The 19,068-nt window shown below is 37.8% G+C and overlaps 1 protein-coding gene and 1 long non-coding RNA gene across 2 annotated transcripts in view; one reads left to right on the plus strand and one right to left on the minus strand.

Annotated features, from left to right (window-relative positions):
- LOC136289536 (anoctamin-4) overlaps positions 1-19,068 on the plus strand; it is a 65,721-nt gene that overhangs the window by 30,788 nt on the left and 15,865 nt on the right. The window contains exons 9-15 of the mRNA XM_066183461.1: positions 59-141; positions 5,404-5,544; positions 7,570-7,734; positions 11,314-11,350; positions 13,758-13,869; positions 14,909-14,966; positions 17,608-17,705. Of these exons, the coding sequence (XP_066039558.1) occupies positions 59-141; positions 5,404-5,544; positions 7,570-7,734; positions 11,314-11,350; positions 13,758-13,869; positions 14,909-14,966; positions 17,608-17,705 (694 nt within the window). The remainder of the gene's footprint in view (positions 1-58; positions 142-5,403; positions 5,545-7,569; positions 7,735-11,313; positions 11,351-13,757; positions 13,870-14,908; positions 14,967-17,607; positions 17,706-19,068) is intronic.
- On the minus strand, positions 9,016-18,264 carry LOC136289538 (uncharacterized). The gene is made up of 4 exons (XR_010720811.1): positions 18,173-18,264; positions 11,637-11,720; positions 10,938-10,994; positions 9,016-9,104 (listed from the first exon to the last, which is right to left on the minus strand). It is a non-coding gene; the product is annotated as an uncharacterized lncRNA (long non-coding RNA).

The following is a 19,068-nucleotide window of genomic DNA, read 5'->3' on the forward strand; positions in this document are numbered from 1 at the left end:
CATTAACATTTTCTTGACTTAAAAACGATTTTGCATCTTTTTTTTCTATTTGCCCTAGCCACTGTTTTTCTGGAGTTTTGGAAAAGAAGGCGAGCAGTAATTGCTTATGATTGGGACTTGATAGACTGGGAAGAAGAAGAGGTTTGTATAAAAAACATGTACTCCTTAATCTTTAATACAAAATTATTTGGTTGAAAATGTGTGGTTTTATTTTGCATTTATTTTCAGTTCATTCTTTAAATCTTTATAAACTGTGAAATAAGCACTTTTCTCCTCAGATGTTTCTTTTTTCACACTTTTGTAAATCTAAATTAATTTGAGAGATTTCAGGGAAGAAATGGACTATGGGAGAAAAGCATTTTAATTTTGGAAGCTGGAAATTCTTGACAGCCCAGGTTACCATGAATTTTGGCAAATGAGCTTTTATCTATTCTTTTAGTTTGTCACTGAGGGTATTGGTGGAAAGAAAGCCTTTTGAGCTTGTACCAACTTCTGAACATTTAGGTGCTGGTTATCTGAGAGAGAGAGAGGACTTAATTCATTCTGTGTTGGTAGAGGAAATCCCCTTAGGGAAGGAACTAAACTGCAGAAAATAGCCTTAATCTTTTCCTCTGGTGGTCACCAGAAAAACATAACATGCTCTTGGGACTGAGAACTCATGTCTAAATAGAATTAGAAGGTTTTATTATGCAGGAGAAAAGTAAGATTCAGTGAGTGTTGAAGAAAAAGTGCTCCTTGAGTGGGATTTGGACGTATAGGTGTCTACAAATCTGCTCTCCTTACTCTACAGAAGCTCTTGGAGTGATGGTAAGAGGCTGCTGCAGTGGTCTCAGTGAAGTTGAACCTCTACATTGTTGCTTTGGTGGAAGATTTTCTTTTTTATCAATCTTGCCAGCAGCAAAACAGACTTCTGAATTATGGAATTTTTGTCTGTATAAGGCAAAGTAGTTCAATGAGGCCATGAAATGGGGGAATTGCTGGTTGGATTTTCTTTTAAATGCTTAATTACTAAGAAAATTACCCAAGAACATAACAAGAAATAACTTAGACAACTGGAAATTGATCTCTTTATAACAACAGGAATGTTGTTATCTCTGCACATACTCAGTCAGTTCTGGGTGATACCTCAGGACTATCTTCATTTACATAGGACATATTCTAATAGTGATTCAACTCTTCTGAGATTAGCAGGCTGCTCTTGCCAATGCTGGCAAGCCACAAAGGGATTGAGATAGTCCTGCCTAAGGTTCACATAGTGGTCAAGACTGGCCTGCAGGGATCATGTCTTCTCATGGCTAGTTGCAAAAGAAGCCACCACTGCCAATGATGACAGCTAAGAAGAAGCTATACCAATTTCCAAGTGACAATTATAGCTTCCTCTGTGTCCCTGGAATGAGAAGGAGCCTTTAAAGTAACAAAATACAAAAGTACAGTATGAAATCCTCTTTATGTTTTTCCCAGGAAGCCTGATCTGAAGATGTTTATAGTTTGGGATGTTATATATCTTCATCTTTTACCATTTAACTCACCTGGATTTGGGATTATGCTGATTTATAATGCCATCCACCTGAACTTTCTATGATCAGTTCATTTACAAATATTGAATTTCCTGATAAGGCTGTCCTTAAGTGACACTTCGCTGATTTTCTTTTTCTTTTTTCTTTTTTTTTTTTTTAATAAGATATATTTATATTTCTCTGGCAGATTATTCCAGTTTGGCCTGCAGGATGATATTTGCATATTGGTAACTTTCAGAGGAAATCTGCTTCCTGTTGATGTCAGCTGGTCTTTTATTCTCACATCAGAGATTTTGCAGTAAGCTGCGTCAGCAAGGCCTCTGTCAGGAGTATTGGTGATTGTACCTGTTCCAGAGCTATTCAGTGCACCTCCATACAGTTCTAGAGAGAGTCTTATAGGTCTCTACAGTAGAAGGTAGAAGTTTTTTCAAAAGCAGTGTTCCAGATCATACCTTCTCAAATTAGAAGTTGAAGATGCTTATAAGAACTCAGCAGGCTGCTTCTCGAAGATTTGTACATCCGGTAGTTAGAACATCAGTAGCTCATTGGCAATTGAGGCATCAGTTACTCCTTTGTTCATCATTCAGTAGGATCCAAAGAGCAGGACCTGATTGCCTCCCAGAAGTTTCTTCTCTGAAGATGCTACAACCCCCAGTGCCTATACCTATGGCACAGCTTAAGCATGTCCCAGCTTCAGGGTCAGCCCAACGGGCCACTGCCTCCTCTGCTTGAGTATCTAACACTGCACTTTTCCATTGGAACTGCACTTTGCCCCTGAGAAAGACACAGTTTGGAAGCAGGTGCTCCAGATGAAGTGTGGAGACCGTTTTCCTGCTCTGTGGTTCAAAGCCCACCTCTTCACTCTGCCATAATCTTCACCTGGAAACCTCAGGCTTTGTTTGGAGACTTACTTCTGGGGATGCTATACTTGTACCGGTGATCAAGATTCAAAATTTCAATCTACAAATTCTTTTTCTATATCTGGGCTATAGAGGACAATATGCTTGGACTAGGAAGGATGGGACTATTTGAATAATTTACCTGTTGAAGGATTAGAAAATGCTTTGGGGAAAAAAAGGAGATAATCCACAAAGAAATTTAGAGTAGCTCTTTTAGAGCACAAACACCTGGTCTAAAGCAATTCACATTAATCCATATTTCATACTCCAGAAATTGGTATGGTTTCTCATAAGAAAAAGTTGGAATTATTCATGTGTGAGAAATGAGAAGGAAGGAGAAAAGTCTGTTTTATGTAGGTTGGAAAAGATTCATCCTGTGGAGCTTCACTTGGAAGTTGTATGTCAGTGAAAAGTCAATGAGAATTTCAACTCCATAAGGTGAAAATTTTTCTCTTAGAAGTGCTGCTTTCTAATAAAATTGCTGCTAATTAAATTTCCTCTCTGCTTTCCATTCAGTTATCACTAGACAAAATCAGCTGATTGCTTTTATTAGTTATTTCAAACACATCGATTAAAGAGTTCTAATTACCATTTTAAATCTCAAGCTTTTAATAATGAAGATTGTTATTTTTATTAACATTATATGTCAGGCCTTTGCTTGCCTTAATTTTCATTGTCAAATTGAAAAATAAAGTTTTGTTGCAGAGGAAATTTATTAATTCCTAGCAACAAATTCAATCCTGAAAAAACATAATTTATAAGACTTCCTATCTCTTTGTTATCACCTTCCTGTTCTAAATGAAGACACAAATAAATGGAACAATGAAGACGATGGAAAGGAGAATTGCACTTATTCAGCTATGCAACCTTGTGAATTCCTCACCACTTTAGATTCTCATCCAAGAAAGGCATACAGCAACCCCTTCAATGTTCAGGCCTCTCAGTCTGGGGATATGAACTGAGTGTGTTCTGGCTCTTTCAACACTACATATCTGGATTTCCTGTTCTTGTAAAACGGGTGCAAGGTGGGAGACAAGGAGAGCAACTGCGTCTTGGGTGGGCATGCCCCAAGAAACCAACTGCATGCAGTTCCTAGCACTCCCAGATGAAATCTGGCTTCTGTTGCTATTTGTAGCATATTTTTTTCTTTTTCTTCAGTGTCACCTTCTTTGTATCATTAACCTCAGCCAGACACAGTAATATTTACTTGCCCAAGCATTGCAGAGTATCATTAAACAGGTACAAAGTGTCATGACAGATATGCAATTTTTTAGAGTATCTGTAAAAATAGCATTTGCGTTATTTTGCATCAGCTGGAGATTACAGGATACAAGGATATGATAAGAAGTTCCGTACACTGCAGATTGTAAAATCAAATCTTGGCTCAGAGAGGGGTGCAGAGAAGTAAAGGTTTCTGGTCTATGACTAGCCAGCTGGCAGAACCCTTGCACAGTCTACAGGATGAAATTCTCAGGAGCCCTGCTTCACTGCCATCACACTCTGTCCTTTTTCATGCCCCTGGGCACACAGGAATACAACTTACATTGTTCCTTTTTGCCAGATTATGGTCTGCTCAACTTCCCTCGGCCCTGGTATGGTGGGGTCAGCTTGGACAAAAGAGAATAAGAACAAGAACCCTGCCTCTATAGAAATATGCTTAGCCTTTTTGTATAGCTGATGTAGGGCTGGTTCCCTCAAGCACATAAGTAGTTATAGAGGCATTGCAGATAGGCATACAGGACTCTTCATTTGTTTTTATAACTTGCTACCTGGTTGCTGTGTGAATTTGGAAATTAAATGTGTTGAGAAAGCATCTTCAAAACTTGGAAGGAAAATGGGACATGAACTTCTTCCCCCTCTCCCCCTTCCCCACCCTTCAGGGGAATTTTTTAAAAAGGATGTAGGCTTTCAGGGTATCTCAGCTTTATTCACATTCTGAAGACTTTTGTGAGCAGTTAATATTCACCTATTTCAATGCAGTCATTTAAGGTCTGGGCATTTTCAACTCGAGTCAGTCAGAGTTCAGTTACATGCAGTTGAAGGGCTGGATGTGACTGAAATTTATAAGCTGGTTCTTGCCTGCTCCCTTGTAGCCAGTTGTACCCTGGAGCAGCTCTCCAGGATACAGTGGAGCACTACAAACAGTGCTCTAACATCTGCCAGCATTTGTGAGTGTTCATCCTCCAAGGCTGGTGCTTTATCTCACCTCTGACAGTGTCCTGGATGCCAGACTGGAACGAGGTGCCACAGGACACATGGCTTTTGGTGGATGTCTGCATGTTAGCGCAGCGGGGTAGCACTACTGCAGGTGTCACCTGCACCAAGGGTGAACTCTGTCTTCTGGCAATGCTGCAAACAGATGTAACAAAATCTTTCCCCATGTAATCCCCAGGTTTCATTTCATGAGATGGTTTTTAATGGCAAAGCAGGCTTTGACATTTCTTCTGCTGAAAGTTGCTCCTGCTAATAATACTGTCCAAGTTGTTTAGAAGTAATTGAACAGTGTTAGATGCCATGGAACCTTCTTGAAATTATGAGAAGCTTTTGCTGATAATGGAAATGTAACCTAATACCTAACAAACAGCAACTAGGTTTGGAAAAAGGAGGTTTGGTTGTTGGGGTTTTTTTTTTGCTCAGTTGTAAATTTCCAGTATCAATAGGATAATGTCAGACTGAAAGATTCTGTCATGTCAAACTTAAAATGATTTGTCTTGCAGCCACAGAGTTTTGACAGAGCATTATTTAGAGGAATAGCTAATTGGGGATTTTGCTAAATACTTTCAGTCACTACTTTTATGGGTACAGTGATTTATTCTAGTTCTCATGAAGGAGACCTGATTTCCCAGCTCAGCTTTTATAGCAGCTGTGCCAGCTGCTGAATTCAAAGACGTAATTCCCCAGAACGGTGGTCTGATAAAAGATCTGAAGTTTCCTACAGAGTTTTTCCTAGCTATGCTGTATGTGAACATTATCTGTCTGCTCTTTAGGAGGAAATACGTCCACAGTTTGAAGCCAAGTACTCCAAGAAAGAACGAATGAACCCCATATCCGGGAAGCCAGAGCCTTATCAAGCATTTGCAGATAAATGCAGCAGACTCATCGTTTCTGCATCTGGAATATTTTTTATGGTTTGAGAACTTTTATTTATTTACCAGTTGAAAAAGAACAAAATATCATTATCTCTGCTAGTAGAGTAGGTAAATATTGGATATGACTGTTTGAGAGTGAAATAAGCTCTCTGCATGTTAAAAACCTACATAGCAAATCACTTGAGTTTCTGTCAAGTCCTACACTGGTTCACTCTTCACTGAGTCTCACAGATAGCTAACCCCTTCCTTCAAGGCTACACCTGTGACACTGTATGCAGTGACACGTGCTGGAATAGTGACACTATCACATTCAAGCACCAACTTCAGTTGACTGAATTAGCTCACTGGTAGCATTCCTTGTGTAAACGGAGGAGAGCGATGGGGAAAGTTGCCATAGGAGAAGCAGTTGCTCTCAGTAAATTTCACAGAGAACATAAATTAGATGCCTAGAGTGCTTAATGATGTTAATACAACCTAGTTTCTCAGTGTATTGAGGAGATGAGGAAAGAGAGTTCATATTCCTAGTGCAGTTGAAAGGCAGAAACCAATGTTACTTGATTAAAATGATGCATTTATCCCCTTCGCAAAGTGCAAAACTAAAAGCAGCAGCAAAATCTCTCCTAACAGAGAGTTTTACGCATTTCTGCAGAAACGCCTCCACCCTCTAATTTCAGTGAAGCAGTTGTGGGCTGTTATTCACATGACAACAGGTGTGGTAGTGCTAGTCTTGAAAACACAGTGCTGGTCTGGAATCAACAGACTGGCATGGAATTTACTAAGGCATTTCCAGGAGACAAGAAAATTATAGATGTGTACAGCCTCAGGAGCTGTGGAGAGCCAGGTAGGTGAGAGCAGAGGACAGTATGAAACTGATGGCTTCAAAATTGTTCAAAACAATCTAGGTCAAGAAAGGCAAGAACATTATTGAGATGAGCTGTGATCTGGTACGTCAGGTGTTTGTACACCCTGACTCGGGCCTTGAGGTCACATACTCAGGACTGCAGTCTGTGCTCAGAATTGATCCCACAACTCTGATATTTTGTGTATTTTCCCCCCTTTTTTTTTTCTTGAGGGGTGGCAGTATTTTACACTATGCAAACTCAGTCATTAATCTTCTTAGACTAGTGATAGATCGTACTGAAAGTGCCAGAGAGAGTAGCCTTGCTCTAAATTGCATGCACCACAAATTATTGTCCCCATAACAGCTCTTGAAACAAGTCCAAAATTATTTTCACTGAAGTTATTTTTATTGTTGGTGTAGCATGGGCTTCCAGCAAGTTAGAAAAACTCCACTTTTTTTGACCACTTAGATAAGAATATTTTTTTTTAATTACACCTATATGAGGAGATATACACTTACCAAACTTTAAGTTAGAGCAGTTCTTGAAATTTCTCAGCATAGATTCTCACAGTGTAATGAATGATACAACTCAGCTCTTGCGTAAGAAACATTAAGTGACTAAGCAGCCTGGCTCAGCTGTGGCTTCCTCATTCTAACTGTCACATTTGCTGAAAGTTTCATCAGAGAAGAAATCACATGGGCAATTGACCTGGTTACCTTCTCTAGATAGAAACTTCCCAGAACTGTAGGAAGGAACAGCTAGCTAGGCTAGCTTGACGGGGCTGTTTTTGAGGCAGTGCTTACAAATGGAGACATTTGTGTGAAGTGTGAAGTCCATCAAAGCACAAAATCCATCCCAAGTATGATACCATCAAGCTGCAACATCAGCTTGAGACTAGCCTTTGTACATCATGTGCAGATAAGGAAAATTTCTAATTCCCAGAGCTGGCAATACTGTTTCCCACATTAATGCTAAGAGGAACCTTTTCAACAAAATGTTTAAAACTAGAAGTTATTTTAGTATTATTTCAACCATATTTTTCAGTATGAGAAATAAAAACAACAAGAAGAAAAATCATCATGTTGAAACCTTTCTCTTGAATCAAAAGGAATACACTTTTAAAGTCTTTAATTTCATTTAATTTTCAGAGTTTCAGGGAGAAGGTAACTCCTGTTCCACTGGAAGTTTTCAGGTTCTTCTCTCTGATTTTTTCTTCCTTTAGATCTGTGTGGTGATTGCTGCTGTTTTTGGCATTGTTATTTACCGTGTTGTGACTGTCAGCACTTTTGCTGCCTTTAAATGGGCTTTAATTAGGAATAACTCTCAGGTTGCAACTACAGGGACTGCAGTGTGCATCAACTTTTGCATCATCATGCTACTGAATGTGGTGAGTAAAATTACCATATCCAAAGTTATACCTAAGCCACCAGAGCAGTAGATATCTCAGCCAGCAGATCACCAAATGCTTTCACTTCCTTTTTCAGCAGGAGTGAAGTGTCTTGCTAAGCCAGACATGGAATTATTGTTTACGGACATCGTTCACTATTTATATAAAGTGCAATTCCAAACCAAAAATATTATGCAAAGTATGTTTTAATATTTTAAAAATATTTTAAAGAGACATGATCATACCTCTGATTTATCCTCTTCCACTTCTTTCCCTTTTCTATGTTAGCAGTTTTCAGTCCACTTCATTAATATTCTTCTTTTTAATTGTGTTTTGATGTTATTTTTTAAATATAGTGACAAAGCTAAGTTCTTATTTACACTATTTTTGGTAATTTCAATTTCAGTTTTCATTGTAGTTTTCCAGTGAGGATATGCATATACAGACACAATGTCCATAAGCAGAACTCTCTTGAGGTGAAAGTTGCACAAGGCTTGAGCTGACACGATTTGTTCTAGAGTGGCCCATAGCCTTTGCCAACGAGCACCAGAGACATGGTCTGGGTGCACTGCAGTGGGGCTGGCTGATGGCAGGTTATCGTTGCGAGCTGGTTTGGAACCAGACTTGGGACAAAGACAAAAATGGAATTTTGATGTGGCAACAGTCCCAGTAAGACTGTATAGCATGGATTAGATGGGGAATGAGTTTCTTCCTTTCACTGAGATGCTGGTAGTCCTATATATTGCTCTGATAGCAATGTGTCTGCCCTTTGTTGCTTTTAGCAAGAGGTGTATGGCCTTTCACTACCAGATTTTGTCTACTGACATTATAAGAATCCCTTTTAAGGGGAAGGAGGGTTCAACGTATAAAACAGCCAGGTACTGGAGCCAGGGTAGAGTACCTCTATCTACTCAATAGCCAGCATCTTCTGCAAACCGCTTGTTAGGCTTCACTCCAGGAGATATACTGTTTTACTTCCTAGGGAAAAGATGAGATGCTATTTGAGATCTGCTCATTTCCAAGGCTGGCTTGGAGACTTCTTTCTTTCCTATGCAATATCCAAGCATTTCCATAATCTAAAAATTATTTTTGACAGGTCCTTTTTTATACGGCAGGAAATTCCAAAAGTCTTTGCTGCAGGACTTTGCTTCTTCCTTTGGCATAGGCAAGACTGGATTAGTGTCTAAGACAGTCTATGTAGAACTGTTGTTTTTCCTATGTTTTCCCTTAGGTGGGACCATAGGCTGAGAAAGGGTAGAAAGGAGGAAGCTGGTTTTCTGTCGGAGGTTGTACTTAGGGCTCTCTTCTTTTATGTTATTTTTATTTTATTGGGTTTTTTCTCCGGCTTTTGAGGCATTTCTTTACTCCACCTAGAGCACACAATAAGCATAAAAGAAAAAAAATGAAAACTATATCTATGCCAGTACAACATCCATTTTCAAGCTCTCAGTGTAAGTCATTGTATATGCAGTGAAGCAGCAACAAAGAAACACTGCACACTTGAAATTCTTTCATTCTCAAAGAGTTTTACAGCTCAGAGATTTTTCTTTTAAAAAATGGAAGATTGATTGAAGGTGCCTTTTGAGAAACTTCATTTTATGTTCTAAAATAATCAAATAAGTGGAGAACTGCAGAAATGGTTATCTTAAGCCTCATACTCCTCACCATTCAATAAACACCACAACCTTAGATCTGGATATAGCTCATGAAAGAAGAAGATCCACAAAATATGAAACTGCAGGAGTTTTTCAAAGGGAGGTTTTAGGAACATAATCCCTCGTTTCCCATGATGGATTAATGTAGTTTACTGAAGGGCAATGCTGAGACTTCTTTTGGGAGAAGAAAAATCCCCAGAAGCAATTCAGGTAGTTGAACCCTGCATGAACTGTGACTCAAGAAAAGTGTCAGAAGAGCAAGAAAAGATACAGTAATAAAACCAGAAAGGACCAAGATGTGCATAGCAGTAGAGAATTCACTGTTAGAAGCCTTGAAAAGCAGCAGTGATTCTGATACAAGTTGATAGCCTCTCAAAGCATCAGAGGAAAGGTCTAGACCACAATTCCAGACCAGATGGTCTGAGAACTAGGTACCTATTCTGACCTGTCTGACAAAACAAAATGACCCTCAAGCATAATGGCTCCCAGATAATCTTGCTGCCTGACCTGAAAACAATCACTAGCTTTACCTAGGCTATGTAAAACTCTTAATTCCAGTAATATTGCCCATGGAAAATACGAACAGAGAACAAAATATGATCCCAAACAGGGCCTCTTGAAGATAGTAGTGATAAACTACAGTAATAGATAATTAGATCCAAACATTGTTAACAGAATCTCTAACACAGTCTTACTGTTCCAAATGGAATAGCAACAAACTGAAGTTTTGATAAACTTTTCTGTAGAGCAGCAAACATTTGTTAAAAAAAACCACACTCCCTGCTGGGATCAGGATATAAATGATCCAGACATTTAGCACATTTACAGTTGCCCTTATAAGGTGCTTTCAGACCGAGAAAAAACTACCTTTTTCATTACTTGAAACAAAACCATTTACTTCAAAGGCAAAAGAAAGCTATTCTAAGCATGAAGTGATTGTTAACATGGATGAGAGATTTCAGGATGATTTCAGTTCTTAAGCAGGCAGTCTGATCTGTAAACAATACATAAGTCAATTTAAGCAAGAGATTCTAAGAATAACTGCAAATAAAAAGAAACATTGCTGATATACTCTGTAGAACTAAGTAAATACTTGAGCCTGAAATATGAGAGGCTTTGTACTCCTGTAGGCATCAGTGAGAGTTAAGGACATTTAGTAATTTGTAGGAACAGGCTCCAGACTCATTTAAAGCAAATAGAAATTTACTCTAATATTAATTTACTCTAATACTGATGGTGCTGGTCATGTAGTTAATAGGTTCAAAACTCCCTTGCAAATACTGATGGTGAAAACCCTTCAAGTTAGTTTTGTAATCTTTATGAAGTTTGGAGTCTCCTGGAGAGTTTGAGAGCATGGTACCTGAAAGTGCAGAAAGTTCCACTCAGGATACAGAAAAATAACACAGGCTCAGAGTAAGAAATGTATCTGGTGGTGGGGATTACTAAAGATTTTCTCTGAAGTAAACCTGACCCCCCATGTCTTTTCTTTCAGCACCAAAGTGCCAAACAAAACCAAAAAAACCCCAAAACCCAACATATCCAACATACCATAGCACGCTCTTCTAGGGTGATTTTTTTCGTGTGAGGTGAATGTTCCATAGGCAACTAAAACAAAAATATCAATTGTGTTATTGTTTCTGCTTTCCTTTTTGGAAAAGTTCTCTCACCTTTTTTCACTTTGTATATAAAATAGGGACAGTGACAGCATTTCTTCTCCATATATTATGGATGAGCATTAGATATAAAATCTTTACTTTTCCTTCTTTGATTATATCATTACTGTATTATTATGTAGTTTTGTTGTCATTATCAGAACATCATAGAATCATCTGCATGTCAGAATTAACACGTTCTCTCCCTAGAAAGCAGTTCTATGTTTTTGAGCTAGCCATGTAACTAAGAGGCTGTTTCTTCTTTGTTACAGCTGTATGAAAAGGTTGCTCTTTTCCTGACAAATTTAGGTAAGTAATATTGAATATAAAATTGAATAATATTGTACTGATTTATTGGTCCATACACAATGATAAAACTCAAAATGTCTGCATAAATATGAAAAATCCTAACTAATTTGCAATCTATAGGAATTAATGTTTTTTCTTAAATTTCTAATAAGAAAGTATATAAACTAAACTACTGTGCCATTCAACCAGTGGTGACAACAATCATCCACCTTTGTTCTTGCTTCAACCCCCTGCCATCTAAGAATGTAAACAAATTGTTTACTATAAAAAGCCATAAAATTTTTACCTTGAAAGAAAAGGCATGAGTTTTCAGACAGACTTAGCTCTCACAACCTCCAGGGTTTGTAAACATGGAAAACGGGAGTCACTTCTGGAAAACAAATTCATAGCTTGAAACTAAGGTGCTGATTGGCTATCAAACATTTGCCTTTAAGAAGTTCAGTAAGGGGAGAAAATGACTAGGTCAATCATCAACTCTACCTACACCTCAACTATATAATGTTCTAAATTTCAGTAATCCTTTCAGCTCACTCACAAAGGCAGTCTTTATGCTAGAGCAAGATAACCTGCTTTCTAAGGAGAGCATCCACTGTCAATGGGGTAGCTATAGGCTATCATTCATATAGCCATGGCTCAGACAGGATCTGAGGAAATCCTGATATATCTGGAAGACTGCAGTAGTTGGTGGCAATTGGCAAGGGCTCCTTAGTGTCAAGAGGCCTGAAATGAGACTATGGCTGAAGACATATTAAGCAAAGTAAATTATTGCACATATACACGGGGTTTGAGGAGGTGATTTTGAGTGCCTGGAAACCTGTGTGCATTGATGATGTTCAGTAAATTATTTTGGACCAGATGAACAGATTTTGATGTTTTAATGCTCAAATGAAACAACTGACTTTAGCTATTCTCAGGGCTTTTCTACATCCCAGAAGTCATTGGTAATGTGTTCAAAACATATCTGTGTACAATAGAATTTTATTCTTTTATTCCGTAGTAAACTGAGAGTCCTCATTTGTATGCTGTAGTTTAAAAATATTTTTGCTATCCTGTATCTATGGAGAAGATATCTGCTAGCTACAGTTGAGAAATATCACTTTCGAGTTTGTGAATTGTACAAGCTATGTGCTGACAGCCTGGGGAAAGTAAGATATATTCTAGAGACGTTGAAGCTTGATTATTTTCTGTTAGGTTGTCATCAAGGTAGGTCCGCTTTTGGCAGAAAGTGCTTGTATGAAAATTTAGCGGGTCAGGTTTTTTTGATACTGTTCACTCAGTTTTGTGATTTTTATCCTGGTGGCCTAAGGAACTGATTTGATCTAAATTATCTTTATCAGTGTAATAAGCTTGAAGTAGAACTGGCAGCAAAACTACATTGAGGACATTGAGGATGCCCTTCTTCAGCTTTTACATGGTCTTCTTCAGAACTCATATCTGTGCTCCTCCAGAGCATCGCCATTTTCTCTGATGGGCATGTGAGCAAAGCTTCAGCTGCAGCAGCCTTGTTGTAGTCAAACTTGTCCTTCCTGCAGACTGGCATCTAATGAAAAAGAACTCTAAGTGAATAAATTTTATTGCTTTTTCTGTACTTACAGTACTTTACTGGAGGCTGCTTTGGAAGCAGTAAATGAGTACTATCATTATGATACTCAGAATCACTATTAATAGCTCCACTTTTCTGATTACTCCTGTTCATAGCAATGGTCAGCTAACAACAAGCACCTGCCAGCTGGAAAGTAGTTCCAGAATATGGTACTGGTGTGTTGACATTGCCATTGTTTTGTTAACCTCTGTCTTGATATTTCTTGAGATTGAGAATAAGGGAACAATACCCAAAGGCAAGAGTATGTGTTCCCCTTTCCTGTTTGTCTTAGCCCCCTGAAAAATATTTTTTTCTTGATTTTCTGTGGTGAGTTGTCTGGGATAAGGAAGGGGGATCATGCAGAGGCACTCCACTGATACATGTGGACAAATCCATGAAACAGAATTACCAGGAGGATTTTCTTCAGTTCAATGTGGCACCTCTAAGAAAAAGGCACTTAAATAGCTTTGGCAGAGTGGCAATGTCATTATGGTAGGATACAGAAAGGGAAACTAGAGAAGAGCCACAGCCTGTAAAGACTACTTAAATACAGGTGGGATGTTTGATATATGCATTGCTTCGACCACTTTCTTACAGTCTTATGGGAACATACATGTACAGACACCAGAATAGATTTCTAAGTCTCTACAAGCTCATTTGCTGAGTGCTGCTTCTGGATACAATTTCTTCTGCCAGGTTATATTTTGAAAACAGCAGGCTAATTTACAAATACATTGCCAGCTCTTACAGGTGTGTGCAACCTTTGTGCTAAGGGAAATTGATAATCTGAATAAGCTTCTGAAACTCTGATAATTTTCTTCACAGAGCAGCCTCGCACCGAATCGGAGTGGGAGAACAGCTTCACTCTGAAAATGTTTCTTTTTCAGTTTGTCAATCTGAACAGCTCTACCTTTTATATAGCATTCTTCCTTGGAAGGTAGGATTGATGTCTGCACACTGCACACTCATATGTGCAAAATGAAGTAGAGAGAAGAAATAAAATTGTTTGTAATGAAACAAAATGGACCATATTGTCACACGTGTCAAAATGCAAATTCCATGCTAGCAAAGCAGCACAGAGTGCAGTTTTATACTCCTTTCAAGAGCCCAGAAAAAGATGCAGTTTTCATCTCCTATCACCTCATGGTCTCAATATTAATTTAATAAATTCACAATTGGAAACAGATGCATCTCACAGTACTATACTTGCAGGTCATGTCACTCTGTCTTTATGTGTGTTATTTGTACAGATAAATATAGGATAGGATAGGATAGTTCAGTTGGAAGGGACCTGCTCTGATTATATGATCTGAACTGTTAAGAGTGAGTTATGATCTATCATTTGGGGAGGGTTTCCACATATATATTTATTATACATATGTTTATTGTATATTTTATATACATGTATGTTTGTGTATCTATGTAGCTATCTAAATATATATTATTTATATATCTCTTTCTATCAGTCTCCTAAAAAAACAACCTTTTTCATAGAGAAGGTTTGAATAGAAGAATCCATTAGTATGGATTACTTGCATACAGGAATAATTTTGGGGGGAAACATGGGAGAATAGTTATAAAATTATGGTTTTTAATGAGAACTAAAATTTTCACTGATTTCACAGGAAGGCGGGCATCACAGAGCATTTTATGGTCTAAGGAAATGGACTGACAGTTGAAAAGCATTTTCCAAACTGACACGAGCAGTCTCAGTCAGATTTTCCCTCTGCTCTGCATATGTTGAATATCTAACAGCAGAGTATTGGTATTGAAATAAAACTGAAAGTAAAAATATCTCTGGTCCTTCATGGGGATTATTCCAGGAATACGCATAAAACTTTTTACAACATAACATTTTTATAGTTATACCAGTCACATTAAGATAACACCAGATTAAAATAAGAGTGTGAGTTTTCTTTTACTACTGTGAACAGACTGCTTGCACAACATGGTTGATATATATTCCTGTGTTAAAGATTTACAGGACACCCTGGTGCCTACTTAAGGCTAATAAACCGGTGGAGGCTGGAAGAGGTGAGTGTTCGATAACTGCATGCTGATTTATCTGCTACCCACAGATGCCATGAATGCAAGCAGAGGCAGACACATAAATCTGCCTAGGCATTTTCGATTGTGTTACTGGGTTTTCAGTTGCTGTCTGACTCCACACTGTTGACACTACCATCTGCTACAAAAGCATCTACATATTGATATATATATATTCCCTTTTCAGTGCTTGCAGTTCTAGTGTTTGCATCACATTCAAACAGTGGTATCAGATGGTTTAAAGATTACTCACATATTTACACTGGAAATATTTTATCCTTGGAATTAATCAAAGTCAAATACAAATCTGACAACTTTTTGCTTCCAAAAGAATTCTTTCTTCTCAGCTTTTCTAGTTCTGCGGAGCAGAGAGCTAAAATAATAATGTAATGAATTAAAAATCCGGACATATAAAATGTATGTGAAATTTGACCAAAACAACTAAACAAACTTCCCAAACAAGCTACTGGCATAATTTCCCATGTCTTTAAAATTAAATTAATATGAAAAGCAATGAGAGTTTGGTTTTGCAAGTTACTCAAGGGCCCTTTTTTTTTTTAATAAATACATACAAGAATTGAAAACCCATTTGACAGTTACAGGAGTTTCTGGATCAGTCATTTACTTTCCAGTGTTGCTATGTGCACACTGAAATTCCATGGTTTTTTTCCTGCTTCACAGACAAAAAATTGAAAAAACTTTGTAGATAAATGACAAATGGTAATGTGGAAAATGCCTGCCAACTTGAATTTTCAAACACTTCTGGATACATAAATATTTTGGTTAAGAAAGGCCTTTCAAATATTAGAAAGACAAACAAACAAAAAAGATTTGAATTTGAATGAAACCATCTTGATTTTGTAGAGAACTCTGTTCATTCAAGGAAAGAATACTTGATAAATGGGCATCCAGAATTTTGCTTAACAGCCCTCCAAAATCTGGCTGGTGCTGAGCTGACCTAAAAACTTGCTGTGGTCAAAGGAAAACAGTTCTGCTCTTCCTTTGAGTCCTCCCCCTGAGGTTTGCTCTTTCCTCTTCCTCTGCATTGGCTCTCACTTGTCCAGTCCTGTGAGGGAGAGCCTATTCAGTTCCTTGTATCAGCAATAAACTTCCTTTTTCTAGCTGAATTAGTCTTCTGATGATTCAGTGGGCTGATTAATTTCACAGAGGGATCAGAGAACAGGGAAAGAACCTCATCTCTCTGCAGGAGCGGAGATGGAAGGAAAAGAGAACCAGGTTTGAGAGGAAAGTGCAAAAATGAGGTGTTACAGGTTGGGTCAGTTGCTGGTGGAAGTTACTCTTAGTAGCCCCTGTTTAGCTTTTCTCAGAGAAAAAAAGAGTCTAATAATAAAAAAAATCTAATTAAAATTTGAATATTATTGTCTGTATCTGTGCTAGGTCTTATTAGAACTAACCTGCTTTAGAATACCATGTTCAGATACCACTCTCTTCACCTGTTAAATTTAGCCAAGTCTAAGACATTTAGTGACACTAGTCCAGTGTCCATGGACATGCTCAGATCACAGTTTGCATATTATTGATGTCATGGTTGTAACATGGCTGCTACTTCATTAACCTTGCACCTGTCTCTCTGAGGTTATACTCACTCATGTGACCAATTCCTAAAAAACAGGAGGATGATGATTTAGTAATAATGACAGAGAAGTAAAAAAAAAAAAAAAAAAAATAAACAAAACAACGACAACAAAAAAAAGACCCCAAAATACAACCCTGTCACCCTGTTAATCTAAAGTGATGCTAAATTAGGTCAACAGAAACCTCAGCAGTGATCCAAGTTTTGAGAGCTGGATAATGCAGTATGTATAAGAAGTGAATATCTCTTTTTATTCCAGGTAATAACTAATTTTTCTCCATAAAAGTTAAAGAGAAATAACTCCAGTTCTGTGACAGTGATTTGTTTGGCTTATCTGTATTTCCCAGGATTTTAAAATACAGCTTGAGCTACACTATTTGGATCTGCAAAGCCAATTGCACAAAGTGCTGTTAGAGGGTAGAAAGCTTTTGATACCTTTCTGTTTTTTCCAATACTAGGTAAAATTTACCTAAATTCGTACTAGCTGAACACCGCTCCCAAAAGCAGAACCACAGCTTCAAGATGTGTGAGATTTTTAGTTCTTTGAGAAGAGAATAGCTTTGCATGGTCTACTCAGTCATAGATGTTAAAAAGTACTCAATTAATAGTTCTAGGTCTATCCTCTAGGCACAAGCTGTTTCTTTTATGTGCAGCCAGGAGGAATTTTCTCTTCATTCTTTGACTTGATGCACAGTCACCTTCCCCAAAATCTGTTGAAATCAATGGAGATTTCAATAGTTGGTGGCCTTTGCCTCTGCCCTGCCCACAGTTGCACAGCACATTAGAAGCACTAATGTGAAAACTGCATTGGTTTCACCTGACTCTGACCTCTGCACAGAACTAGGTGATAAGCTTAAAATTGTGACTGTATGATACAGTGTAATCTGTTCCCATGAGTTCACACTTCTTTAAAATATAAGGAGAATGCATTTAATTTCTATTTAGTAAATGATCCAGTATTATTTTTAGCCTTCAAGAAATGCTTTAAAACTCAGCATAATTCCTGTTTAACTTTTTCTTTCTTTCTTTCTGTAGTGCCACCCTAGTGGATGCCTTATTGATCTCTGTATGCAAATGGGTATTATAATGGTGTTAAAGCAGACATGGAATAATTTCATGGAACTGGGATATCCGTAAGTAAATATCACACCTATGATTCTGCAGGTCACAGAATACTAAATTTATGCTTTCCTTATTTTTAGTTAATAAATCAAGATGCAGTAGTCATTACAACAGAAAATCCCTCCCCCTTCCCAGGATACAGAACTCCAGATATATAGATGATGTTTGGGGCTTTTTTCCACATTGGACACAGTTTGCAAAAGTGAAAGTGCAATATAAATATTAACAACTAAGTAATACAGGGGAAGTACTTGATTTTGTTAAATTGTATTCTGTGTTCTAAAACTCCTTAAAAATAACTGTGTGACCACTATGTTGCTTACATGAAAAATATTATATGTATAATTTGTTAGCTATACTAGTAAGTTCTAAATTCAATTTCTTTTTGGGTGATAAAAGATGCCTGAAAGAGCAGGTATGAGCTGGAAAAAATGCACTACTGGCACATGCACTCTGAAAGATAGAAAAACGTACTCACTGGTATAGAGACAAGTTCCCTTGTGATCTTCAAGGTAACATGCAGCTGTGCCCTAGCTAAAAGGTTTGCAATTATTCATTTCGTATTGGTTCATTCCCTATTGATTAGTATTTAATGAGCATGTTTAATATGATTAACAGAAGTTTAATATGATCTGTGAAGTTGTTGCTAATGACAGTGTGGGTGGTCATCAAGGGAAATTAGAAAGTAGGAAAATCTAAGAGAGAACTGACATCGTCAGGAAGTTTGCCCTTGCAAAGTTCAGAGGGATTTGCTATTTCTCCATCTTTACTGGGCCTAGCACTCCTTGCCAGTAATTTGCAGATGTTAGGGCTGCAGGGATTAGTTGGGATGGGCAGGAGGGAACAGTAGCAGCAGTACTGATCCTTCTCTTTCCATTCCCTACCTCTTTTGTCAGTTTTCATTAGAACTCTCTGCTTTCTATTAATACAGATTTTGAAACTTAACAAAGAGTGCAGAAGAGAAATAAAAGAAGGTGATTGATAGAGATAGGAGGAGACTTTTTAGGAACAAGTGATTTAATAGGAATAAACTGCTTCAGGTGAAGTGAATCTTAAGAGTCACAAGGAAAATTACAAGATAAAAGACACAGTCACAACACTGTGAAATGCTTCAGCTTGTTCTGATGGGAAATATGTTTGCTCTCCAGATCCTTCAGTCCACCTTCTAGCCTTGAAATGCTGAAAGCAGGTGCCTTTCCTTTTTGTGTGAAAAACATCTTCCTGCTAAGAGTTTGATAGCAGCCAACACAATGTGAATGGCCAGAGGACTTGGAGGCAACCCTGCAATTCAGTTGAACTGCACTCAATTGGACGTACACTTCTTTAAGGAAAACAGGAAAAGCTGTAACCTTTCTGATAAACTATGTATATGGT

This window comes from Chamaea fasciata, unplaced genomic scaffold (genome assembly GCF_029207755.1).
Source record: "Chamaea fasciata isolate MVZ Bird 193981 ecotype frontalis unplaced genomic scaffold, bChaFas1.0.hap1 SCAF_5, whole genome shotgun sequence".
NCBI classification, from domain to species: Eukaryota; Metazoa; Chordata; class Aves; order Passeriformes; family Sylviidae; genus Chamaea; species Chamaea fasciata.